The sequence below is a fragment of the Neolamprologus multifasciatus genome, chromosome 13 (genome assembly GCF_963576455.1).
Source record: "Neolamprologus multifasciatus chromosome 13, fNeoMul1.2, whole genome shotgun sequence".
Lineage (NCBI taxonomy): Eukaryota > Metazoa > Chordata > Actinopteri > Cichliformes > Cichlidae > Neolamprologus > Neolamprologus multifasciatus.
The window spans coordinates 34,348,121-34,374,681 of NC_140451.1; the positions used below are offsets into that span (position 1 = coordinate 34,348,121).

The following is a 26,561-nucleotide window of genomic DNA, read 5'->3' on the forward strand; positions in this document are numbered from 1 at the left end:
CTAATCGAGATTCAGTATTGCAAAGCCGTGACATGACTGCAGATGGAGGGACACACAAAAGACCTGCGCTTCAAGGCATTTTCTCAAAGTGGACCTTTTCCGATGTTAGTTCATTACCTTTGGACTATAATGTCAGAGGGCTACCGGCTGTGTCCTAGTCTCACCAGCAGGGGGCAACCTCACGCTGTCTCGCGCTGCACGATAGTTTGCTATTTCTCGCGACACTTCTCCGCCCTCTGTGGTTCTTGTTCCTTGACGCGGTGGTGACATTGGATTCATTTTCCGGACCGTTGCTCTGGCTGTCGTGTTGCCGAACCGAGCGGATCATTAATGATATCGAAAGGGAGAGTCCACGGTAAAGGTTCCAGGTGAGTGCGGCGACACGCGGAGCTCGGAGCGGCTCCCCGAGGAGCTGTTAGCCGTTAGCTCCTCGGTGATCCTTTAAAACACGCTGTTGGCGTCTCAGCCCGAGAGAAGCTGGTTGATTGTGTGACTCTGAGTAAACTGTGTTGTTGCCGCGGTTCGGTATAATTTCTGTCGAAGGTAAAAGGCGCCACAGACGCTAGCCGCGTTAGCCGGAACACTGTGACCTCGTTCCGAAATGTTAAAAATAAACTTGGAGGGGTCAGAGGTCATCCTTTTTAATTTAATGTGTTAAAATGATTCTGCTACACTGATAGCTGTTGGGTTTGTAGCAGTTTTAACGCGCTGTATTTGTTGTTGTGAGCCTTTAAACCAGACTAGCTTTAAAAAACATGCATTTTTATCTCCTGCTGCTCCGTTCGCTTGTTTTACTTTGTATGAAATTTTCGTTTTTACATATTATGTATTTCTGGGATCCACTCTGTAATTCGGCTTAACCCAAACACGCTGATGCCTATCAGTTGTGACAAAACGTCGTCCTAAAGTCACCCTGGAAGTACTTAATTTAAACCAAAGAAGGCGCAACAGAGGGAAGAGTGTGTGCGGCTGTTGTGTCAGCTGTGCAGATCATTGCGCGGCACACAATATTCTGCGGACTTTGGCTGCGCTGTGTCACGCTGCCGGTGGTTAAGATGTAACGGATATCAGCTGTACTCAGCGACCCCATCGTCGCTTTATCTCGGCCTTTGGAATGTGTTCAGCGGATCCGCCTCGGTGCCCCCGGCAGGCCCCTCCCTGCTCTGGACCCGGAGCGGAGGGCCCTCGCCAGCCCCGCCCTCGGCTAGTGGTTACCCAGTGGTAAGACTGGGTTCTCTCTAAACCACGCCCCTGCTCTGTGGCTCAACGCGTACGTGCCGGCCGGCAGGCAGTAATGGAGGGCTGTGGCTCCTCCTCCTGTGAACTGTGGAGGAAAACACCAGAAACGCCGGCTCTGAGCGAGACTGCCTGCGGCTGAAACGGAGCTTTACCCTGCAGTTTTACCGACACTGACTCAGCATCAGGTAAAATCCCTCGGTTTACCGACTGTATTCCACTCTGTATGAGGCGGTGGTTATAAAACAGGAACCGGAAGAGACGGACTTGTGCTGCATTCGTAATTGACGGAGAAATTGTGTATTTTCTTATGAGTTGGTTCCTCGAGCCGCCCTTTAACTGCGTGTCCGTTTCGTTTATGTGACAGGTGACGAAGAAAAGCTTCCCATGTTGACATCGTAGTTGTTTTTCTTATTTCAGGTGGCAGAGCAGGTCAGCCACTAATCAGAAGGTCGGTGGTTCGATCCCAGGCTGCCTCCTGGCTGCATGTCAAATATCCTTGGGCAAGATACTAACCCCATGTTTGCCGCCTGGTGGTGGTCAGAGGGCCCGGTGGCGCCTGTGTCCCGCAGCCTCGCCTCTGTCAGTGTGCCCCAGGGTGGCTGTGGCTACAATGTAGCTGCCATCACCAGTGTGTGAATGTAGTGTGAAGCGCTTTGGGGTCCTTAGGGACTAGAAAAGCGCTATACAAATCCATTTACCATTGTTTTTCTTATTCCTAAAGGAGGTGCTGAAAGCAGCAGGAGGCCCTGTTGGTGCTGGTAGAGTGCACGGAGAGCTGGTGTTGTATTTACAGCCTGCAGGAGCGCTGACACCACAAAATCAATCCCTATGATGCAGTCATTTTCATTTCACTGGTGACAGACTGTCAGTGTTCTGACTGCATTAACTGATCAATCAAGTCAGTACCTGCAGGTTCAGGCATGCAGTTGATTTACAGTAGAAGAAATGTGTGTGTGTGTGGGTAGGATTTAGTTCTTGGAAAACAGCAGAAACTTCCTCGGGGCTTTTATTTTTTCTGCAGACAAAGAAATAAATTCCAGCACTGCTCTAAAAATAAAGCTCGCTTCCTCATCAGTCGTTATTGATGGTAAATATCAGGAACTAGTCGGTCTCGTTCATAGTTCTTTAGTTCACCTGTCAGGTCATAAATAAAGTCTGGATGTAACAGGTTTTATATCATAATGTCAGTCAGCTGAGCCCACAGGTGTTACACATTATTACACACACAGGTCCGGCGTGTGTCCTTCAGCTTTTAATAACTCGTGTCAGTAAACGAGTTTCCATATGAAGTTCAGACGTGTTGTGAAGGAAAAGTTAACGCTGATGAGAAATGATCAGTACCAGCTGTTAGCCTGTGTTCTGCTGATCAGCTGATTATCACACAGGAAGTGGGTGAGAGTTGAGCTGGGGTCAGAGGTCACACAGTGAGGGTTATCAGCTGCCGACAAGCGTCTGTTTACAGCTGATACTAAGACACTGCCGCACCCTGAGACCCCACCCCCTCTAACAGCTGATTAACAGTTCACAGTGGAGGGTTTCTGCACATGCTCAGGAATGCATGTACTTTGTACTAATAACAGAGTATTTCTGTAAAGTACTTCATGGGGCTATTTAAAGTACTTTAGTACCTTTTTGCGCCACGGACCGGTTTATATCTGACAATATTTTCACGGACCAGCCTTTAAGGTGTCGTGGATAAATACAACAAAATAAAGCCAGTACCGGTACCAAAAAAGAAGATCATAACACGCGGGAAAAGACCCCGGGACACCGAGTTAATGATGAAAATGATAAGAAATATCAATAAAAACCAAACGACTCGCGGACCAGCCCGGGGGTTGGAGACCACTGCTTTAGTGTCTTTCATTACTTCCGTGTGTGTGTGTGTGTGTGTGTGTGTGTGTGTGCGCGCTAGTGATGGGTTAATCTAATTGGTTTGTGGCAAGCCGCGACCCTCTGACCAATCATGGAACACAATGCTGCAGCGTCCACAAACAGCTGATTGAACAGGAGGAGCTTCTATGGGAAGCTGTTGTTGTGTGAGTGACTCAGAGGAGCCGCAGAGCTCGCTGTGTGACCGCGGCGGCTATTATTACCCCCTGAGGTCACGGGCGAGGAAGATGATGGCGTAAAAATAAAGTGAGGTCCTAAAGCGTGTAATCCTGAGTAGGGCTGGGCCACATCATACCATTCACGGTAACACCGGTGTAATGTTGGGCAACGATAAGAAAATGAAATATGGCGACAGAATACGCACATGGCGGAAAAATCACGGCGGCGACGCAGAATGAGAAGAGTGAAAGTGGATCGTTGAATGAAACCTGAACTGGTTTGTAAAAATGCTGCAGCTTCACTGGTGTGGAACTGGTTTAGCTTTCGTCAGATACACAACAAAGCACTATTTTTGGTAGCGCATGCTAGCGGGCCGTCGTTATTACCGTGTTGTTTGGAAAATACGGCGCACTTAAAATCATCCTTTGATTTTTCTGAAAGTCGACAGTTTCTTATAATCCCGTGTGCCTTATGTATGAACTCTGGTTGTGTTTACTGACCTCGAAACGATTTTATGTGCACGGCGCTCGAAAATCTGTCAGATGTTCCAGTACGACTTTGCTAAGCTACGAACTGTTAAATTTTTATATAACTTTAATGCAGATAAAAAACAGCTGCTTGTTTCAGTGAAAACACAATGATGTTTGTTTTTGCGCTAATAAAGTTGTGGAGTTGTAAAGTATTTTGTCTCGTGTCAATTATATCGTCAGTTATATCGTTATCGCAAATTTACAAATGTATGTCGTGATAAATATTTGTGGTCATATCGCCCTGCTCTAATCCTGAGCACACTTTAAAGTCAGTCGTCAATTTCAGTGAAATCACCGCGCTGTCTCCACTTCCTGTTTTCTGTCCAGGATGCTGGCAGCGAGTGGCCTGAAGCAGTGCCAGCAGGCCCAGGATCAGCTGGAGGACGCCATCGGCGCCGTGATGAAGGCGGAGCAGCAGCTGAGGGAGAATGCCAGAGAGGTGAGTGCCTCCTCTCTCTGAACAGGAAGTGCTTTAAGGCGCGATAACCTCAGTGTCACATGACCAGTGCAGAAGATGCCCTTTCAGCAGATCAGATGGTAACGGCACAAATGTGTTCGACATGCCACGACACAGGAAATGCAAATGATTCCTGTTCAGTCGATCAATAAAGTTTGTGCCCAGCAAGTCTGTGTTGGATTAGAACAATTGATCAGTGATCAATAACTGAACTGCTGATGAGCTCACGTGAGTTTGTGAAATGTTTTCCTGCTGATCTGCAGATGGGAGGAAGTGCAGGTCAGCTGATTCACAGGAAGTCCTTGCTGAAACCTGGATCAGCTCACCTGATCAGTGCGTTGGTTACCTGCCACCAAATGGAGCTGCTTGAAACTTTATTGACACCCAGATCATTTTACGGTGAAACACTTGTCCTGCTAAACTGCTGCGACCACTCAGCTGGCTCTGTGCCACGCCCCCTGTTTTTCATATCAAACCGTGAATCACTTGAGCTTTAAACACCTGAGGATTTACCTGTTGAGACCGACCAATCGCATCACTGCTGACTCGGCAAGGCTGAAACCACCTGAAATCCTGCCTTTGTCTGCAGCTGAGCCACAGGTGAGGGAGAGGGCGAGGCGGGTTATAAAGCCTGCAGAGGAGGTGAGGAGCTCAGAGGAGGTGAGAGCAGTGAAGTGCGACGGGCTGGACTTCATACTTTATCTCCAGGTAAAACTTCAGGCTCAGGTGTGCGTCCACGATCGTTGGTTAGGGACTCACAGCTTCGTTATTGGGTGGATTGATCTCAGCTCCCTGATGTTTTTTTTCTGTGAGATAAACTTTATTTAAACTGAGCAGAAACAACAGGACAGGCTGTTTTACTTTAACCTGTCAGCTGATCCACCTCCACAGGAAGGAGGAGCTCGCGTGTCCGTGTGAAAAAACTTTATTAACAAGTTGTTTACGCTCTGTGATCACATGACTGTCCGCAGCGCTGCTTCACGTCAGGACTGGGCGATATATCGAGTTTTTAAATATATCGATACATTTTTATACGAGATGTGACAATATCGTTTATATCGATATAATCTATGTTACCTTATAATCATACGTGTGGAGCCGCAAGTTTGCCTCTTTCGTCCACTTTTCTCTACTCGGCCTCGCCTTCACTGAACACAACTCCGCCATCGCTCCACCTGCAGGCAGGACGGACACGCAGCTGTCACAGAGGAGCTGCTCGGTAAAAAGAAAAAATTTGGAGACTATTTTAGTGCTGTCAGGGTGACGGTAACGACATAACTGCATTAACGGAGCAAATCTCTGTTAACAAGTTACCGCGGATCGCCCCGTGCGTGGAGGCTGGACGGCGTTAACAAGCTAACCGGGCTAACGCGTTGACGCCTAAAATCCTTTCATTTTCTCAAGAATCGACAGCACGCCTTTTGTATGAATTCTGGTTGTGCTTACTGACCGCAAACCGAGTTTCTGTGCTGCACGGCGCTCAGCAATCTGTCAAAAATGTTGTAGTACGACTTTGATAAGCTACGGAGCCGCACTGCTTGATGGATTGTTGGAGCATTACGGCTGCCGAGGAGCCTCGCGGAGTGATACATACTCTGCTTCAGCGTAATGTTACCGTACTGTGTGCGTATAAGGACCAAAGACGGCAGCTGTTCAGAGTCGTGGTTACGAAGCGGATTTCAAACTCCAGGCTGTCGGTCACGCAGCAGAAGTTAAGAACAGAGCAGCTGTGAAATCTTTGTTATGCTCAGCGTCTGTTAGTTTACATTTTGTCTGCACAGTTGTGAGCTTTTTGTTATGCACTAAAACAACATAGTTTTCTTTTATTTATGGAGAATTATTATTTAATAAATGCTGATCATTTATTTCTGAGTAATTTTTCATCTACACCTGCTGTGCATGTTAATAAAAGTGCCTGTGTGACATCTGGGACACAGCTGTGACTGAGAACTCTTTTTGTTCTTACTTTGACTTTAAAAATATCGAGATATATTTTGTATATCACCATCCAACTAAAGAATATCGAGATATGAATTTCGGGTCATATCGTCCAGTCTTACTTCACGGCATCGTCGGGTGTTTTAGATTGATCTGTCTGCTGGGGAGAAGGGGCGGAGCCTCACTGCTTCTCTGAAGGCTGAGCTCACTGTGGGCACGGAGGACTCTGATTAGCCTGCAGCAGTTTAAACCTCAGCCTCAGGTGTCTTTGTTCACCTGTTTTTTACTGTACAGCTATAAATCTGGACACACACACGCTGACCTATCACCTCAGAAATGACTCGCTCTGAGTCACTGTCCTATCGTCAGTGGAGACTTCTGGTGAAGTTTGCACTTAGAGGAGCAAACGTATCAGAGCCTGCAGGGTGAAGCTCACACCAAGGACAACATTAGTGAATTTGCAGTGAAGCACGGCCGAGATTTAAACCACATTCCCCCCCCCCCCACCTGCAGCCATCATATGGCTTAAAATGAGTGTAAGATGCAGAAACGAGCGCCTCTTGGTTGTTTTTTGTTTTTCTCTGGAAGAATCTGTTTGGTTACTGAACATTTCACGTTTAGGTGTTGCTTTACACGTCTCACCTGTGCGTCCCCTCAGGTGCGCTCAGAGTTGCAGAGCTGCGTGAGCCGCCAGCAGGAGGCGCTGCGCTGCAGGGAGGTGTGGCTGCTGGGTCAGATCGAGCTGCTCGAACAAGTGAAGACGGAAACTCTGCAACAGCAGCTGCACCAGCTGCACCGGGTAACTGGGGGGCGGGGCCTGTTCACCTGTGTTGACTGTTTGTTTACCTGTCTGCTTACCTGTGCTGTGTCTGTGCTGCAGCTCCGAGGTCAGTTTGACGTGATCGCCTACCAGCTGCAGAGCTCGAGCAGCAACGACCTGAACAACCAGCTGACCAGCTGCATGGAGAAGTACGTGCACGCACATGCACACACACACACACACACACACACACACACAGCTTTGTGGGCGCGTTCACACCTGAGCGGTCTGTTCTCCTTGCTGCTGCTCTCACCTGTTGGTGTAGCTAAAGGCTGATGTAATCAGATTACTGACATACTGAGCTGGTTTTACCTGTAGACTCTCACCTGTAGGCATGTGTGTCAGGTGCGGTGCAGTCATGTGATCTTCTTGTCTTCTCCTGTGTGCAGGTTGTCCTCTCTGAGTCTCACTCCAGAGGAAACACCTGAGTTGAGTTTCCATGCCGACTCTCGCTCTCTGAAGCAGGCCATCACCTCATTTGGCAGCATCAACGCCCAGGTAACACACACAGACACAGACAGGTAACACACACACAGAGAGGGATGGGTATCGTTTAGGTTTTATCCGATACCGTTGCCAAACCGGTACTTTTGAAACGGTGCCGGTGCTTAAAGAATGGAGAACACAAACTTTGTCCAAAAACCTCTCATGTTTAACTGTTTCCCACTTTTTCTTTGGTCATTTTAGCCTTTTTGTCCAGGGTGAAGGGAGTATCTGCCATCAAACAAGAAGACAGCCGCATGTAGCTATGATGGTGTTTGCTAGTTCACCTTACATGCATTAATGTAATAACGTGGTTAGCCTACTCAACGTAAATTACACACGAACAACATTAAGCTACTCACGCAGAGAAGAACGGCTGCTGCTGCATCATCATCCTCATCATTCCTGCTACACTGGCAGGGCTAGGGGCCAGGACTCTCCTCTTCGGGTTTTTGGGGGATGTTGCTAACTCCGGGTCATAACAGGCACCACACCCGCAGTAGATGTGCTCGGTGTGAGGTCTCGCAGCAAGCTATCAAATACGGCGCATTTCTCGGCTTTAAAAAAACGCTATGCGTCGCCAGGTGTTTCATCAGATTTGAGGTGTTACCTCCTTTGACAGTATCACAGTATCAGCTTAAAGCACTTGTTGCAGCTGCTGAGTTTGCATCTTTTGCTGTGAAGTACAGCCAGACTTTGACCGCTTCGCCTTGGACATTTTTAATCTGTAGCTCTGCTCTAAAAGAACGTACGTACCTGGACCCGCCTACTATCCCCGGAAACGTAAAACGATTGGCTAGAATCTAAAGTGTATCACAGCTCAGGAAAATAAAGCACCGAAATGTGCGCCGCTTTTCGGTCTGGTTACTACCGTTTATGGATGCCGGTACCCATCCTTACACACACACACACACACACACACACACACACACACACACACTGTGTTAGTGGATCTTTCAGGTGTGTTCTCTCTCCTTCCTGTTTACAGCTTGTGGACGGTATGTCCTCTCAGAGCTCCACCCACCTGAGACCTCAGGTGCAGAGTTGTCCAATCACAGCGAAGAAGCAGGTAAGTTGCGTCCTGGTGGTGATGCGATAGTGATGAAAGCAAGGTGATGCTGATTGCGTCTCCCTCTCAGCAGATGGCTGAGCCTTCCTCTCTGAGCGATTGGCTGCTAGAATCTCAACCCGCCAACAGCTTCACTCCCATTGGCTACCAGTCTAGCACAGACCCGCAGGATTGGCTGCTGACACAGAAGGAGAGTAAGGTGAGCGCTAAGGTGTGTTAGCTGAGAACAGGCTCTGACCTCAGGCCGTGCCTCTCACCTGCTTTACTTCCTGTCTCTGTAGCAGACTTCCTGTCCCGTGATGGCTTCCACGAACTTCATGAAAGCCTGGGGTCAGCTCAGGGACTTGGAGGCGTGGCTTATTCAAGACCACTCCCCCAACCGGGAGAGAAGCGTCAGCAGCTGTAGCTCCTCCTTCTCCATCGAGAAGATCGACGAAATGGAGCTGTCCGCCACAGCTGAGGAGGAGGAGCTGAACGACTGGCTTGTTACCCCGCCTACTGCTGCCATGGAGACCATGTCGGACGCCGAACGTTGGCAGCGTGTCTTCAAGCCGTTTGAGGAAAGCTGGTCAACCGATGATTGGCTGTCGCCAGCGAGCCGTTCAGTCGGCGACTGCTCGTCGTGCTGTCAGACCATCAGCGCCGTGGAGATCGAAAACCTCGGCAAGCTCAAGTGCCTGAAGACCACGCCTACCTCAGGCGCCACCTCGCCCACTTCTCCCGCCCCCGTGTCGATGCCAGCGTCTCTGGAGGTGTGGTTGCAGAAGACGCCGCCGACGCCACAGACCTGCCGCGCCAACGAGCTCTGCTCCGCCTACTCGGCCTGCGTCTGCGAGGAGAACTGCGGCAAGGATGCGCTGAGCCGCTGGCTGCTGCAGCAGGATGACCGCGACAAGAATGGCGTCCCCAAGAACGCCCCGCCCACTGCCAAGAACGCCACGGCCACACCCTTCCACCGAGAGCAGGAGCAGAAGGTAAGAGCCGATCACGTCAGCTCTGCTACGACGCTTCAGTAAGAATTAGGTGATTGATTAACTGATCACCTGATTGACAGGTTCAGGCCATCCTGGAGGCGTGGCTCCACCCCAGCTCCTCGCTCTCTGGCTGGGTGGCAGCTGAGGAGGAGAAGGCGAGCCGGGAGGAGAACGGTTCCTCCTCGCTCTTCCAGAGCCCCCTGGAGACGGACCTGTGGCTATTTCCACGGAAGAGCCCGGCGCCCGTTTCCGCAGCGCCGCCGCAGGAGGAGGAGGAAGAGGACAAGTGGCTGCTGAGGAAGAGGAGTCAAGCTCAGGTGAGCACCGCTGGAGCTGAACGCACACGTGGTTTGGTTGCTGCTCGCTTCCGGCTTCCTGACTGCTTCCTGTTTCCTGTTTAGGAACGCCTCGCTGTGGCGCTGCCCACCATGTGTGACCTGTTCTCTTGCATGAAGGTGGGCGGAGACAAAGAGAAGTGGCTGCACAGATCTCCCGTACAGGTGAGTCGCCTGCAGCGTGTGACGTGGTGGGTGTGTGTGGGTGTGTGTGGGTCTGCCTGTCTCACCTGTGTCTCACCTGTCTCACCTGTGTCTCCTGCAGATGTGATGATGATGATGACGACGATGCTTCTTCTTCTCTTCTGGAGTCACTTTATCGCTGATCAGCGCACACGACCTCATCTGTCTAACCGTCGTCGCTGACGCCTTTTTCTCCTTTCTGTGACATCATCGTGCAGTGCCGCCACCCACCATTGATCAGTCAGCAGCAGCCTAAAGCCCCTTTCAGATGTAGCTGGCCCCGTCCTTTGATTAAGGTGGCAGGAAGCAGGATGTAGGAAAGGGGCCTCGGCAGTTTCATCGGGTGAAAGTTCATATGGCCACAGAGGGTGTGGTGAGACGTTTCAGCTTCCAATCAATAACCGATCAGTCACCAATCAATAATCAGCATTTAGAGCTGCGAGTGTTTCACTTATTGTGGAAGAGGGGGCGGGACTATATGAAGAGTGTGTGGGGTGTATTTTAAACATAAATTAGACTTTATTTTATAATACGACTGATGTCACTTCCTTTAACCACTTTTTTTTTTCTAAAACCTGCTGACATCACAGAGGCACTTCCTGTCTGGCCTGCAGGCTTCCATCCTGTAACGTGGTTTGTTGGCATAAGAGGGACTCGGTTTCCCAGAGTGCTTTGTTGGAAGAAGCTGTGCAGGCTGGTCACGTGACTCTGGTCAGCGATTGGTGCTTTCCATTGCAGCTCTCATGTGAGGCGGGGGGGCGGGCTTTATCACATATAGCTGTGATGTCATCACTTTTTTCCTGCTGTGATTCTCTACAGTAATAAAGTTTTCTGACATCATCACTGTGTCTGCGACATCACTGTAAGGTACCCGTAGTTTCCAGGTGTGTCTGTTCAACCTGGCTGTGACGCTGAGCCCAGCGCAGCGGTTTGTGCTCGATGTTTATTTAAACAGGACGGAGTAGAGCTGTGCGATACGACCAAAGTCTCATATCCCGATATGAAACATCTATCGTCTGATAACGATATAAATCACAAAAATGTAACAGTTTCTGTAAATTCTGTGAATCAGCTCTACTTGCGTGAAGTGTTTCCAGCTGTGCGTCGTGTAGCTGGAGTCGAGTGTTTTAACGATGCATGAAACGATACATTTTTAGACATAAGTTGTAACGGCGCCGTTTTCTTTGTATTTATTACACGGCGTGCTGCGGGGAAAAGCCTGTTCTAACGTTTGAGTCTAAGGTTTATTTTTTAGCACCTGGCGTCTTTTTTACTTCTCATCTGTAAATAATCTGCTCTTTCACGTGATTCAGTTTATTTTGAAAAGTCTCGACAGGATCTTGAGCTTTATTGTGAAAGGTTTATGTGGAAAATAAACAAGCGGACACGCGATGCTGTTACCGTCGTTGTTGCTAACGACAACGCATAAAAACAGGCGCTTGTCCGTCCGTAGTGTGGTTATATTAAAGAGAGAAAGAGAGAACTTTAATAAATTAATAATAACTACAGTGACATCAGAACCATGAAAACAGCCGTAAACAGTTTATTTTGCGACACCACGAAACAAACGACAGCGTGAAATGAAACGATAGACGTTTTTATATCGTCCTCCGATATATATGGTTATATGAACAGCCCTAGGACGAGGCAGCGAGACACTCAGGTACACCTGAGAGAGGAGCATGCACCTGTGTCAGCTGATCAGCTGGAACTGAAACCAGTTTGACTCCCCACATGTCAGCTGACCTGTTCGACCTGAAACCTTTATACTCAGACGTGAACAGCTCGAGGCTGTATCGATCCAAATGCAGATCGATACGATCTCATCACAGGCAGCCAGGCTTTTAAATGAGTGAACTTTATTGACAGTAACTTTATTGACAGTAACAGCAGCTTTCACACAGGTGGGTCACATGATTTAAAGGAAGCTAAACAGCAAACGCACAGAAGGGCAGTAATCAGAAAGGAAGGGTTGGAAAGGAGGCTGGTTGCTGATGATAAACTTCCTGTTTACTGCTGGTGAGGCCACGCCCTTCATCAGGAGAACGCTGATAGGGACTGATGACATCACTTGAAACTGGGGGCTACAAGGGACAGAGGAGCAGGGACTCTAATTGATAAAGTTTTTGAGTCTGAGGATGTGTGACCCCTGCGGCGCGTGACCCATTGACCTCTAACATCGCTATCAGCGGGCTGTGGGCGGTGCAGCGCCGACCTTCAACGATGTTTGCAATAGCACACGAGCACGTTTGTTTCAATAAAGTTCGCTCTGGTGCAAACAGCTGTTAAATGCTCTGCTCGAGTTCAGAAGCACGTTGCTGTCCAGAGCACAGGTGTGCTCGCGCAGGTGTGTGACAGAACAAGCGCCTCAGGGGGAGGGGCGACTGCCTGGATAACAAATTTGAGCTGTGTTTCACAGTGACCTTTGACCTTCAGCTGAGTCCATACAGCTGTGTTTGTGTGTCCTTCAGGCTTATCGGGAAAACCCACCACTGAGGTCGGAATGAGCAGGGGTGGGTGATACAATCAGCAGTCGACCACCCTAGGGGGCGTGGCCTATCTTGACCTCAGAAGCTGGCCTTGTTCCTGTGCTGCCATGATTAGTGCCTCGGTGTCTTTCAGTCCAGACACGGGCTGTTTGTCTGAGCTCACGTCTTTATTTTTACATTTTGGGGGTTTTTCAGCTTCACTTCTCTATTTTCTCTATTTTCTGTCTCCTTCCTGTTTCAGTTTCAGGGTTTTTTATAGGTTTGATCAGCTGTTCGTGTGATGTTTCTCTCAAAGCAACAAACCTTTATTAATGCACACAAGTTAAAATGATGAAAGTTTCAGAGAAATTCATGAGCTGATCCATAAAAACGATGAAAGCTTGAAGCAGTAAAACTGCATGACGGTTGTTACGCGTGACAACATGAATTCAGATTGTTTTTAAAAGTCTGAAGCTGCAAACAAAGTAAACCTGAGCTTTAATCACAGATCAATAACATAAAACTGCATCAGCTGGGGCCAAAGAGGACAGGAAGTTCACACTGACAGGAAATGACGCTGCTGGTTTTGATGAGGGGGAACATATAGAGATGCATCTGATCGATCGGTATGGATCAATAACAGCACTGATTCTTTAAGAGCAAACGGAGACAGAACCATCAGTCTAAGCTGACTCCCTCCTGCTCCTGCTGAAGCTCCAGGGTTTGTGTCCCAGTGTGGTCCCACCTCCTCTCATGATCGGCTTCATGTCTTCATCACAGCTCTTTGGATCAGCTAACAGTCATTTTCTCCTTCTGTTGAACTCTGAGCAGACGCTGCCCCCTGGTGTTCTGATAGCTAGCTTCATCAGGTCAAACTGCCTCTAGCTTTAGTTTTTTTATTTACATTTTTATTCTGCTCACATCTGTGAGGAGGAGAGGAAGTGACGCAGAAGTATCTGAGAAATGGGGAGGGACTTTAGATGAAGCTGCTTCAAAGAAACATTATTGAACAAAAGAAGAAAGCACAAAAAGCAGCAGCTACGTCAGCAGCACAGAGATGACGTCAAATACAGAAGCTGAACACAGACGGAGGAATAAAGTGAGGACAGCAAACATAGAAACGACAGAGGAAGAACAATAAGGTTTAACTCTTTATGAGTGTTGGTCTGGATCCCATCATCACAAACGTCTGAATATGAAACTGGGCCAAAGGTTTATATAGTTGTCCTGTGGTTAGTACTGCATTAGCAGCCTCTCACTGACAGATCCTTGATGACTGAAACAGAAGTTTGATGAGCCTCGTCTTTGGTTCGTCTTCAGTTAGAACGACACCTCATAAAATCATAAAATCAATGTGAGATTTCACAGGAAGCCAGTGTAAGTCAGCTAAAACTGGAGTAATTCTGCCACCCGATAAAAGGCGTGCAGCAGCGTTCTGCAACCGGTAGAGAGGAGTGAGGGAGGCCTAAATAAAGGGAGTTACAATAGTCCAGTCTAGAGATAATGAGTGCATGAAGAAGCTTTTCAAGGTGCTTGGGGGAAAGAAAAGGCTTAGCTTTAGAAATTTGACGTATCTGATTGAAGCTGGATTTAACTACAGAAGATACTTGTTTCTCTAATTTGAAGGAGCTCCCCAAGAGTACCCCACGGTCTCTTACAATGTGGGAGAGGTAGCTAGCAAGTGGGCCAAGGGTAACAGTTAGTTGGTTCAAAGGGATATGGCTGTCAATAGGGATGGGTATTGATAAGATTTTCACGATTCCGATTCCATTTTCGATTCTGTTTAACGAGCCACCGTGTTTCCTGCCAGGTAAATGACGCTCCGCAACATGGTGACGTCATTCGGGGCGACTGGAATCGATAAGGGAATCGTTTGCAAAAATCGCAAACAAGTCCAAGGAACTGAAACAGTGGGAACCGGTTCTCAACAAGAACCGGGTTTCGATACCCATCCCTAGCTGTCAAAGACAATAACTTCAGTTTTACTGTCATTCAAGGTAAGAGAGTTTTGAGATGGCCAGTGTGTTGGGGCGTGGTCTGCAGGTGCCATGCAGGGAGGGGGACGCACCTGCACGGCATCCTTAATCTCGCCCGCCGAGTTAAAAACACGGGGACTCAGGAGTTGGTGTGTGATGTGATTTGAATAAAATCGCTCTAAATGATGATCTGTGGTCCCGCCATGCCTTATTCCCACCACAGGGAGTTTCTCACATCATGAAGACAGTTAAAGAACGTATGCGATGGATCTGTGACATGCAAACTCAAAGGAAAATACATTTGAATGTCATCGGCATAACAATGGAAAGAAATATTATATCTTTGGAAAATAGATCCCAAGGGCAACATGTACAGAGAGAATAACATAGGGCCCAAAACAGACCCCTGGGGCACACCACACTGTATTTATAGGGTTGCACCAAAGAAGAAGAAGAAGGATGAGGAGGGGCTCCAACTGATAATGAACTACAGGCTTGAAGGTCCTAAAAGTCAGATATAAACTGGCAAATAAAATTTGTGTAATTATAACAATATGTAATTTATGACCCAGTTACACCGATACTAATTTTAAAGATACTCTGGTAAAACCTGAAGTACTCATTCAACTTCTTTACTCAAGTAAAAGTTAAAAAGTACCAGCTCTGAAATGTCCTCAGAGTCAGAGTGAGATCCCTGAAGGATGTTTAACAGCTATTTTGAGCAAAACTAACTAAACCTTGTGCTACTTTACTATAATAAAGTAATATCAATATATGGCAATACTTTATTTCAGCCTAAATGGCTCAGTGTGAGCAAAGTAAATCACAATAACTTCTAATGTGAGACCCAGCACAGGCTGCTGCTCTTTGTGGATTTACACAACTTCACACTGTCTTTATACTAGACCGTGTACCGTTGGTATGAAGGTGGATTTCAGTCAGTGAGTCTCTGCTACACTTGATGTAAGCTAGCTGTGACCATGAACCCACAGCCACTGTGCACCATCACGCACTGTTCTTTACTTTAAACCCATCACAGTGCAGCAAACTCACCTGTTCATCCTGCACTAACCTGCAGCCTTTAAATAACACAGTCAGTCTGCCTCCGTTTGATTAGCAGCAGCTTAACAAACATAATGTGACGCGTACAGATTTAAAACCATGAGGACTTCCACGCAAGCTTTAAATGAGCATCCTTCCTTTAACTCTAAGCGCTCTTCGTCCTCTCCTTCTTTCTTATCTTGCTCCATCTCTGGGTGAACGTAGCTCTCTGTCAAATACAGCAGCTGGACCTTTAGCTGCTCACACTGTGAGACAAACTGCACACACACACAGTTTGTGTTTGCTGATGTTTGTTGAGCTGATAGAAACGCTGCATTTAAAATTACCCAACACTTAAAACATCACTCTCTGCTTGTCTTCTGTAGTGCTAGTTAGATCCTGAAGTACCGCAGTCACCTGTAGTCCATGAAAATACTTCAAATTCTGCTCAATTACTGAAATGAAGTATTTGTGCTTTGTTAATTCCTGCTTCTGGTGATGTCACACTGTGTCCCTCGCCCTGATCCTGAGGGTCATGCGGGGCTCTGACCTCAGACCTGCAGTTTAACTCATGAGGTAAATTTGCAGAGTAACTCTGGATCCTGCAGCAGAGCCGCTGGATTAGGGTGCTTACTTTTTTATTTTATTTGTGTAAATAATAATGGATTAGCCCTGTGTCAGGCTAGTGAATTGTCCAGGGTGTACCTCACGTTTTGCCTTACGGTAGCTGGCATAGGTTCCAGCCCCACTTCCACCCCCTCCACCCTGATAAAGACAAGTGGAGGAGAATGGATGGATGGACATTTAATTCAAGTTAGGACAGTTAAAATTTAAAACGTGTCAAGCATGTAAAATAAAAATAAAAACCTTTTCACTGGTTGTTTTTATCTCAGCTGGAAGAACCTGTGAGCTGGACACCAGAATTCATTCACAATCTGACCGATTTTATTCAACTTAAATTATAACTGAATTCATTTTTATTTACATACCGCCAAATCATAACAACAGTTGGCTCAAGGCGCTTTATACTGTAAGGTAAAGCCCCTACAATAATACAGAGAAAACAGAGATAACCCCGACAACCAAACAGCCCTCCTATTAGCAAGCACTGTGGCGACAGCGGGAAAGAAAAACTCCCTTTTAACAGGGGGAAAACTCTGGGCCTGGTTGTGCTGCGACGGGTTGGAAGTGAGGGGCAGGATACAAGACAAATCTTATGTTTATGTTTATTCTGTTGCCGAGGTGCTCCTGGGTGCTCATCTGAAGCCGAGATTAATCAGGTTTATTGTTTAGAAGAATAGCATGCCTTTCAGTGTCACTACACACACACAATGAGACAGAGTTAGGGTTAGGGGTTACACACAGAGCATCTGCTACTCAGTGCAGACATATGGGGAAACCACAGGGGTTCTGCAGCACTATATACATATGAACAATATATGAATTATTAGCTGGTTAAAGTGCCAAATTATAGGGGGGGGGGGGGGGGGGGGACTCTAGAGATGGTCCACATGTACAGCTTTGATTTTCAGTGCAGTGGAGCAGATATCCGAGGAAGATTCACTAAAACTGAGGATTTTCTCACGGAGTTCTGCAGGGCCTTTTTTCTGCCGCACTCACACTCATTGATCATTGGAGCTCACCAGAGATCGACTGAAATTTCGGTATAAATAAATAAAGAAATTTTTACGTCACAAACGGGCTTTTCAGTGCTTTACGACATCTCGCGACATTTGTGGACTTTAATTCCGCGGTCCAATCAGAAAGAGGCTGCGCAGGAGCTCCACCAATCAGAGGCCGTAGTGTATGCTGTGGCTCTGCCGCCTGTGCGCCGTCGCCGCTCATTGAGCGCGGCCGGGCACGCTCCGCCCCGCCGCCGCGCCGCCGCCGCTCTCAGCTGGATGTGACAGAGGCGCGGTCACGGCAGCGACTCACACCCGAACCGAGCCGAACCGACCCGGGAGCAGCAGCACCGCTTCGGTGTCTCACGTAAGTGCTTGTGACGAACGGAACCGCGAGCTAAGGCGGGAAAACACGGACACGTCGCGCGCGGTTTGTCACACAGGCGGTCCATAAATGAACCGGGGCTCAGCGGGAGGCCGGCGGCGGCACGCGGGCCGGAAACGGCCCGAATCCCCGACCGAGAGAGGCCGAGGGTCCGGGAGGAGGAGGGGGGAGAGGAGTGGCAGCGCGGGCTCCTCTCCTGCTCTCAGCCCTCCTTCATCCTCCTTCTCAGGACCTTATCTTCATCCTTCCCTGCCTCACGGTGATGATGATGATGATGATGTCATCATTTTAACGTAATTCTGAAGATGATAATGCAGGCCTGAGGTCACAGATGCTGCAGCGGTTGATCAGTGTGATTGATCACTAATTGATCAGCAGCTTCTTACAGAAAATAACAGTAATAATAATTATTATTATTGTTATCATTATCATATATTTTCAGGTTGTTTGTGACTAAAATATGTCAGAATACAATAATCATGAAGCCGGTTTAGTTTGGAATTTTCCAAAATAAAATTGTTCAGAGATCTATTTAAAAAAATTTAATTTTGTGTTATTAATAACTCCTATTATTGCTAGACTTCATGTTTTATCTGTAGCTTTAAGGTTTTTCAGAATCATGACTTACAGGCCATTATTAACTTCTCAGCTTAGAATTTTATATTGAAAATTATGTTGTTTTTTATTGTATTTAACATTTTATTTTTTATATCTTATATTACATTATACCTTATAATTTTATTCGTGTTATTTATGTTTATTTTCATTTTGTAATTGTTTTTATGATTTTTTTGGTGTTTTTATTATTTGGCTTTGTTTCACTACGCTCTTATTTCGAAGGACAATCCGCCGTACTTCCGTTTCTTCCAACCATTTAATCCTTTCCCACAATGCTCTGTGAGCTCGGAGGCTGCTTCCTGTTTATTGTGGCCGTTTCCCCCGGTGATTCCGACGTTTAACGTCGCTCTCCTGCAGCCAAAGCTCGGTGAGTTACCGGATTCCGGTCCCTTTTACCGGCGGCTCCGCGTCGTTTATCCCGCTCTCTTATTTTGACAGCGGATAAAATCCTCCTGCTTCCTCATCAGTGACAGCGAGCCTGACCGAACCGGAACTCCACTCAGAAAACCGTCGATTTTTCAACCACTCGAGGTGCGACGTAGAGAAAATGTTTTTCTTCATCACTTAAAGATTTTTCTGCATTTTACTCGGTGTTTGATAAAATTCGGCCTTTGGATAACTGAACAATAAGCTGTAAGTGCTGATGAACCTGGTGTCTTTAATAATGGATGCCCTGCTGGCAGCCGCCCTCCGCGGGCTGCTACTGGGAAATAACCGCTGGGATTGCTGAAAATGGCTCATATGTCTGCTCATATGTAATGTGAAAGAAACGTTAACGGTTTTATTCGACGTATAATCGATGTTTCGTTGATTGAAGAAGCGTTTTCGGTGGAAAAATCCGCCTGGCGCCTTTGCTCAGGTCGCGGCGCGCTGCGCGACCTTAAAACCGCGGAATTGTGAACGGAGTTCGGCGCGGCGGAATTCCGCGTTTAAGCGGAACGGCCGCCGGGTTTGAGCTGTCAGGTCAAACCGGCGGTGGCCACGTGACTCACTGACACTCCCAGGCTGGAGTTTAGGATGCCGAGGCAGGTTCAGAGGTCATTTGTTATTTACAGTAACGTCACGAAGGGCTAACCCTATCTGTCGTTAGGCTGAAACTGAAAGTCAAATTAGGAACAAAAGACGTCACACTGTGTGCGTGCGCGGAGGTGACAGACACCTGAGGCGCACCTGTTTACCCCCCCCCCCCCCCCCCCCTCTCCCCTGAGTCTGCAGGTACAGGTTCTAGGATCCTAAACTCCAATTCCATTTAAAAGTCGTCTAATTTAAGGTCCAATGACATCTGTGCAGCTCTGGCGTAACTCCTGCTTGTCTTCCAATGTCACCTCACCGTGACGCCGCTCGTTAACAAAGGAGAAGAAGAACACGAGAACCTGACCTTAGGATGAGGGAACAGGAAGTGATGAGGGAACAGGAAGTGATGACTTGTTTCTTGGTTTAGCGCGTTTGGTGGTTTTTACTCAATCGTCTGGTGTCCATGTTATTGATCACTGGCGCATCCATTCATCGATAATCGACTCCTTTGAATCTCTTCCTGTTTCTTGTTGTTTCTGTCAGATGAGACTGACCGCTCTCTGAGTGATCTGATTGGTGGAAGTTCTCATTGGTGGGCTGTGGTTTAGCTTCAATGTGAATGCTGTTGGAGCGCCGATCTGTACCTGCACAGATGTGCAGAGTTAACACCGTGCCTTATTTTCGTGGATAATTTATGTGTTCAGCTCCATGTTTGCAGATTCCTGCTTCGCGTGCAGCTTCTGACTTCCAGTCCACACTCCTTACGTCCACCAGCTCCCAGTCAGCAGCTCGCTTTTCTAGTTTCAGTGATGTGAACGTGGCGCCTTGCTGTTTTACTGCCCCCTTGAGGCCTCGAAGAGAAATAAAATAATAAATACAAGATAAATGAATACATTTATTTATACATTACACATAAGATGTAATGTATAAATAAATGTGTTACACATAATAAAAACATTTAAACCAAATGAATCTCATAAACTAAGTGTGGCGATCGTCAGGTCGTCTCAGGTGTTTATTTAACCAATCACTTGGCAGCTTCACTAATCCATTTCCCCGCCCCTTTCAGATCTGCAGCTGCTCCTCAGAAGTTCTTCTTCACCTCTTCGCTCCGGGTTCGCTTGTTCATGATGGAGGACTCGGAGGCGGAGCTGGCAGTGTCGGAGCCTGACGCCCTGGGTGCTGACTTCATTACGGTGGAGTTGGACACGCAGCCCATCGAGTACGTAGTGAAGTGGGCAGAGGTTGGCTCCAAGTTCACCATTTCCTGCGTGAAGAAGGACTCGGACGACCCGTCGGACCTGACCGCCGACCAGCTGAAGATCGAGGCGGATGAGGCGTTTTTCGCCCCGTATGAGGAGGTGTACCCTTGCGAGGTGACGGAGCAGAGCGTGGAAATAAAGACGGACTCTGACGAGGAGGACGAGGGTGTGGAGGAGCACGAGGTGCTGGTGGAGGCGGGCAGCAGCCAGTTGGATGGCGAGGCCGATTCGGACCAGGACAACTATGAGCCTGATGAGCGGCAGTTCCGCTGCAGCTACTGTGGGAAGTGCTACAGCCACGCCTCCAGCCTGTATCGCCACCAGCAGACGCACACGGGCAAGAGCTCGGGAGCCGCGCCCCTCGCCAAGCGAGCACTGGAGCCGACGCACCAGGACGCACGCTACACCTGCCCCCACTGCGGCATGAGCTTCAAAGGAAGCAGGTTTGTCTCCGGTCTCTCCGAGCTTGACGTGTTTTCCTGTTCTCTTGTGTGATGTCACTTCCTGTTTTCCGTTCTCTGACAGGATGCTGGGCAGCCACCTGCGGCTGCACGGGAAGCGGAGGATCCACCCCTGCAACATCTGTGGAAAGGAGTTCAACCACAGTTCCAGCCTGTCTCGCCACCGCCTCATCCACAAGAAGGGCAAAGGCATCCCAAAGGACGCCGCCATCGGTGCAAATGTGGCAGCCCTGCGGCACTCGCTGAAGGCCGGTGCCAAGAACCGGAAGACCAAGCGGCAGCAGCACGTGGCGACCGCCGTCATCCAGGGTGGAGATAAGTTCTACGCCTGCCCACAGTGTGACATGACGTTCCGGACGTCCACGCAGCTGTCGAAGCATCAGGTGACGCACGTGAAGGAGCTGCTGGACAACTACACGCCGGGCAAGGAGAACCTCGTCGAGACCTCGTCCGACCTTAAGATCCGCCTCAAGCTCTGCTCCCGTGACAAACCCAACTTCTACACGCTGTGCAAGAAGAACCGCCGCCGCCGGGCCGGACGGGCCGCCAAGCGGGGCCAGACCTCTTCCGAGGATGAGGACGCCCCAGGCGGAGGGCGCCATGTCTGTGGCCAGTGCGGGAAGCAGTTCAGCCACGCCTCCAGCCTGGCACGACACCAACTGACCCACCGGGCGGCTGACGGCGACGGGCGCGGGAAGCTTCAGCAGCACCCGAAGACCGGGCTCCCCACCAAGAACAAGACGTACACGTGCGCGGCGTGCAACAAGACCTTCATGCACTCATCCAGCTTCTCGCGCCACAAGAAGGCCCACATGGAGGAAGAGCAGCGTGCCCGCACTGCCGCTGCCAAGCGCCGGAAGAGGCCCGTACTGGATGAGACGGCGCCGCTCGAGTCCGACTCAGAGTGAAGGTGTCGGTCCGGGACCAGTTCTGGAAGGTTCTGATTGGAAGCGTTCTGGACCAGTTCTCCTCCAGTTCTGGACCCGTTGGGACAGATTCTGGTTGTCTGGGTTTCACAAACTGTTGGTTCCTCTCTGGTGTAGATAGCAGCAGGATATCCACTTGTGGCCGCACGGTGGGAGGCCCTCCGCCGCCACACATATCCGTATATGGTCAAAACTGACCGTTAGCTAAACGCTCTTACAAATGGATTAGATTCACCTGCCCCGCCCCTGCCCCGCCCCCTGCACCTGTCTGTCCCCCATAGGCCACCTGGAGCAGCATGGGAGTCTTGACATAATCATACCTGCAGGTTCAGTTTCCAAACTATTAGTGATCAATCTTTCCGATCAATCGGAGCCGATCGGTTGTTTTGATCGTCCATCAGACTGTATTCACCACCTCTGATCTCCACACATGGCCAACAGACAGATTATTGATCAGTGAAGGTGGTCTTAAGGTGATCTTAAGCCGATTGAATAATCAATGATTATTTTTCTCTTCCGATCATAATATTGGAGCTTGGATTAATCGGTGATCAACTACTCGCTCACTTCCTGCCTCTGTTCATCTCCATCGTTGCTCCCTTACTGTCAGACAGCCCCACCCAATCCCCTTTGACTAACCTGATTGGCTGAGGTTCTTCCTAGCGCTGCATTCTGATTGGTCTGCTGCGTTTCACCTTCCACACTTTTTTTTTTTTTCATTTTAGCATGTGACCCCCAACTGGTCAGTCATGTTTGCTGGTGTCGGAGGTCGAAGGTCAAACTGTTCTACTTATTTGTGAATTTGATGTAATATAGAACCCATATTTAAACTTTACCACAAACAATTTGAAGTAGCCCCGCCCATCGTTATCCTGTAGCTTCATCTTCGTCATCAACAGCAGGAAATGGTTTTCAAAGTAAAAGTCTCCAAATCAGTTTGGTTTGTTCCTGACTTCCACCCAGTCAGCTGTTTTCAGGAAGTCAGTGACACATAAACGCAGATGGTGATGCTTCAAGTGAAATCAGACCTGCGCACTCAGACAGACCTGTCCCGACCCGAACTCACAGATTGAGAGCAGCTGATTGGAAGCAGAGACACGATTCTTAGCCTTGCGCAGACGTCAAAGATCAGATCTCAGGTTTCAGCTCTGCCCAGAGCGCCTGAAGATCGGAACCACGTCTGAACACGAAGCGTTTTGGCCGCCAGAGCGTGCTCGGAGCAAGTCACCTGAACTCTGAGGCTGATGGTCAGGTGACCTCTGCTGCTCTCAGGTGTGCAGAGGCAAAATCCAAAAACTGAAATTCAGAATAATGAAGGAATGTGAAGGTTGGGAGTTTTTGTTGGTCGGTGCTCGAACTGATCGATCCGATCAGTGTTTGATCTGCTCAGAGTATCTGAAACAACCATCTGCTTTAGTGTCACTGACGGCCTGAAGCTGCTGGTCAAATCTGGTTCGCTCAGCCGGAGGAGAGTCCCTGTGACCAATCGGAGGAGACGTCCGGTTGGACTGGTTTGTATTTCTGATTTTGGACTTGACGTCTTACCGATGTGGTTCATTGATCAGATCAGTCCGATCTGAGATGGACTGATCAGAGCATCCGGTCTGATCGGAAGTAGACGGATTGGTCTGATTAGGAAAAAGAGTTTGAGTGTTAAACAAATTCCCAAACTTATTGATTAATCTGAGACTCGTGATCAGTGGGACTGATCGGACTGATCGATCTAAGACGTTAAAAAAAAAAAAAATCCTGCAGATGTTTTTTATTCATCAGGATCCTGATGGACTCTCCAAAATAAAAGCCTGTGGAGTGCGCCTGACCCCCCCCACACACACACACACACACATTCTGTTTCCTGCTTATTGACACTTTGAGACTTTTACTGTTTGAATCGATTGGATTTAATTTAATTCTGATCTATTTATGAGTGTGTGCAGGCGGCGGTGGCGTCCTGTAGAAAACAAGGCTCCTCCCCCGCCCCGTCCGCCTCCATGTTCTGGTTTGTTTTGGGCCTTGAAGCTGCCGTTTTCCTCTGTCCGCGGTGCTCTTAGATCCATGTTGTGTTGGTTTGTTGGGTTTGCAGCGCCGCCTGCTGATAGGTCGTTCATTGTGTCGTGTTTGCTGATAGAATAAACCAGTTGACATGTTTGTCTTGCGTTTTGTAATAAACCTTTGAAAGAACCTTCCTGAGTGTTTAAATAAACTCACCTGTTACCATGGTAACCAAACTGACCGGCTGTTCTACAGCGCTGAGCAGGCGGGGATCAAACCACCAACCTTCCACGCAGCAGGTGACCTGCTACACCACAGTCGGCGATCACTGATCTGATGTCACCACCAGGAGAGGACTTCCTGAAGGTCTGACCTTTCACCTGCTGATCTGGATCTTCTTCATGAACACCTGGAACAACGGCTCGGTGACATCATCAGAGCTCGTCGGGTGAGCGTTCCCCAGGTTCTGCTCTGACGCTCGTCACAGTGACAGGACGGGTGTGCGGTGTTAATCATTCCTGTCCGCTCTCGATCAGTTTATCCAAAATAAGTATGCAAAAACATCTGGCCAGTCAGATTGCTGCATTTGGCACCAACTGAATATCCAATGAGACTGAAATGGTGAATTACTTGGTCAGTCGGCTCTGATCGCGCTGACTTCCTGACGAAAGCTTCAATGGAACCTGGAAATCCCACGGCCTGCTCCGCAGACTTCATCGGGACTCATCGGGACAGCTCGTCATTGCTTCATGTTTTTGGAGGACGCGTTCACAGAAACCTATTTGCTTTGAGTATACGCTGCACCACGAGCTCGATAGAAAAAGAGTATCGTGTTTGCAGCGTGTTCAATAAAGATCCTTTATTTTATAAAGGTGTCCTGACACGCTCCTCGACTGTGCAGGAGGAGAGAACATTATATGCAGGGAGTGAATTGATTTAAATAAAACGAGCAGGATGGCTGTGACAGGGTCATGAACAGGAACTGGGATGTCTGTAAAAGTTAAGAGATATATACCGTCCTTCACATTTTCCAAAGCTCCTAGTGGACCAGACTCCAGTGCTCCTGCACCTTTATGTTTGACACCCTGCTTTAAAAGGATTATTATTATTAAAGGTTATTTACAGTTACCACCTTTAGTGAGTGTGCAGGTAGCTGTGCTGCACCAGAAACCTATGTCATCACTGTTTATAATAATAATCATTTATTATTGATATTTGCTTTCTGTGAGTGCTTCGCGTCTGAGAGTGAATGTGTACGAGCTTCATGTGCTTCTCAGTTTTAGACCTAAAATAAAACCGAGATATTTGCACCCAGCTGTAAATTAGGGTGCGGCCTACTCTTAAAGATCCAGTTCCTGGTTGTGGATCCAGATGTTAGTGTGACAATCTCAGAGCGTCGTCCTTCGTGCTGGAAACGCTCGGATTGTCCCTGAACTTCTCCTGAGTCTGATGGAGAAGCAGGTGTGGGTGTAACCCGGCAGACTCCACCTCCACCACCTTCCTGTCACCTGTGGTGACCTTCGTAATGGTCTGGGCTCACCTTCAACATCAGACGTGCTCACACCTGCCTCGGCTTCAGCAGCTCGAGCTCCTCTCAGGGGAGACGCCTACTCCAGGTTGGTGAGGAGTACCTCCCCCCATAGACCATCTCGCTCAGGTTTCTCCTGTTCAGGCTGACCTCTGACCTGCACCTGAGGTCAGTTTGAGTTCATTGTAGATCAGTAACGTGTGTGATCTAAGCTCTGTCACGGCTCCACCAGCTGCAGGTCGGTTTGTTCTGCGTTATGAGGGAGCGCGATGACTCACAGTCACGTTCCTCCGGATTAAAATGGGCGTTCTGCTCTGTGTTTACCTGTTGCCATGGTGAATCACTGAAAACTCACTGTGAGCATGCTCAGAGCCCACCCAGCTCTCTTTGGCATTTCTGGAAGTTCTCAGTTCATTAAACCTGATCCAGATGTTCGAATGAAGCGGCCACTGCAGGGCAGTAGACATCCAGCAGGACTGAGCTGCTCACAGTGAACACAAGAGGAAGAGAGCAGAGCCCTCCAGTGGTCAGACTGTGCAACTGCAGCTGCTCAGGTACACTTTAAAGATGAAAATAGAGAAAAATAAAAATGTTTAAATATTTAAAAATATAAAAAATAGATGTCAGAGGCCTACAGAGGAAACCAAAGGAGATGATCTCAGACTGCTTTCAGACAACAAGAAGCTGAAGCAGGAAGGTGCAGGTGAGCAGCCGGTCCGAGTGTCCTGGTGTCTGTGAAGGTCGTGTTTATCCTGGCAGATGTTTGATCACCTGCAGACGTGACGTGGCGCCTCTTTGCCGTCAGGCGAGCTGGTTTTGACACCTCACCCTCTTATCCCGAAACAAATGGCCTGGTCGGAAAATTAAACCACACAGTCCAGAGGTGCAGTACTGCCATTTGTATTGAGTTTTGTGATTACTTCACAAAGCAGCATATTTCAGATATTTGTCTGATATTCAACCACTGTTGTTGGCCCCACTGTGTTTGACCTCCGCACTAAGACAGGACACTTCGTAAATGTTCTTGTTTGGCAGAGAGGCAACGTCACAGATCCCAAAAGAGCTGCCATGTAGGGTTAGGGTTTGTTAAGCTGTGTCCCAAAACGTCGGCTGCATCCTCCTGAGGACCCGGCCTTCGCAGTCTACGTGGGCCGGGTCCTCAGAAGGTCGGGTAGGCCGGAAGTAAAT

General features: G+C 48.4%; 2 protein-coding genes across 13 annotated transcripts; both read left to right on the forward strand.

Moving 5' to 3' along the window:
• Nucleotides 1–204: 204 nt before the first annotated feature.
• On the forward strand, nucleotides 205–10,920 carry ncoa4 (nuclear receptor coactivator 4). 6 transcript variants are annotated; one of them, XM_085182825.1, is made up of 11 exons: nucleotides 205–368; nucleotides 4,149–4,260; nucleotides 6,875–7,015; nucleotides 7,097–7,185; nucleotides 7,426–7,534; nucleotides 8,508–8,588; nucleotides 8,662–8,787; nucleotides 8,873–9,562; nucleotides 9,643–9,879; nucleotides 9,964–10,062; nucleotides 10,163–10,920. In XM_085182825.1, the coding sequence occupies exons 1-11, from the start codon at nucleotides 331–333 to the stop codon at nucleotides 10,166–10,168; spliced, it is 1,728 nt and encodes a 575-aa protein (XP_085038951.1). In that variant the 5' UTR covers nucleotides 205–330; the 3' UTR covers nucleotides 10,169–10,920. The 6 variants fall into 6 exon arrangements, with proteins under 6 accessions (XP_085038951.1, XP_085038949.1, XP_085038947.1 ...); XM_085182823.1 differs by having other exon boundaries at nucleotides 206–368; nucleotides 8,870–9,562; XM_085182821.1 differs by having other exon boundaries at nucleotides 207–368; nucleotides 8,659–8,787; nucleotides 8,870–9,562.
• Nucleotides 10,921–17,407: 6,487 nt separating this feature from the next.
• Nucleotides 17,408–24,827, forward strand: LOC146505983 (uncharacterized). Of its 7 annotated transcripts, XM_085182832.1 has the most exons (4): nucleotides 17,844–18,557; nucleotides 18,629–18,721; nucleotides 20,274–20,909; nucleotides 20,992–24,827. In XM_085182832.1, the coding sequence occupies exons 3-4, from the start codon at nucleotides 20,332–20,334 to the stop codon at nucleotides 21,833–21,835; spliced, it is 1,422 nt and encodes a 473-aa protein (XP_085038958.1). In that variant the 5' UTR covers nucleotides 17,844–18,557; nucleotides 18,629–18,721; nucleotides 20,274–20,331; the 3' UTR covers nucleotides 21,836–24,827. The 7 variants fall into 7 exon arrangements, with proteins under 7 accessions (XP_085038955.1, XP_085038960.1, XP_085038958.1 ...); XM_085182829.1 differs by lacking the exons at nucleotides 17,844–18,557; nucleotides 18,629–18,721 and adding an exon at nucleotides 17,408–17,554; XM_085182834.1 differs by lacking the exons at nucleotides 17,844–18,557; nucleotides 18,629–18,721 and adding an exon at nucleotides 17,630–17,831.
• Nucleotides 24,828–26,561: the final 1,734 nt, after the last annotated feature.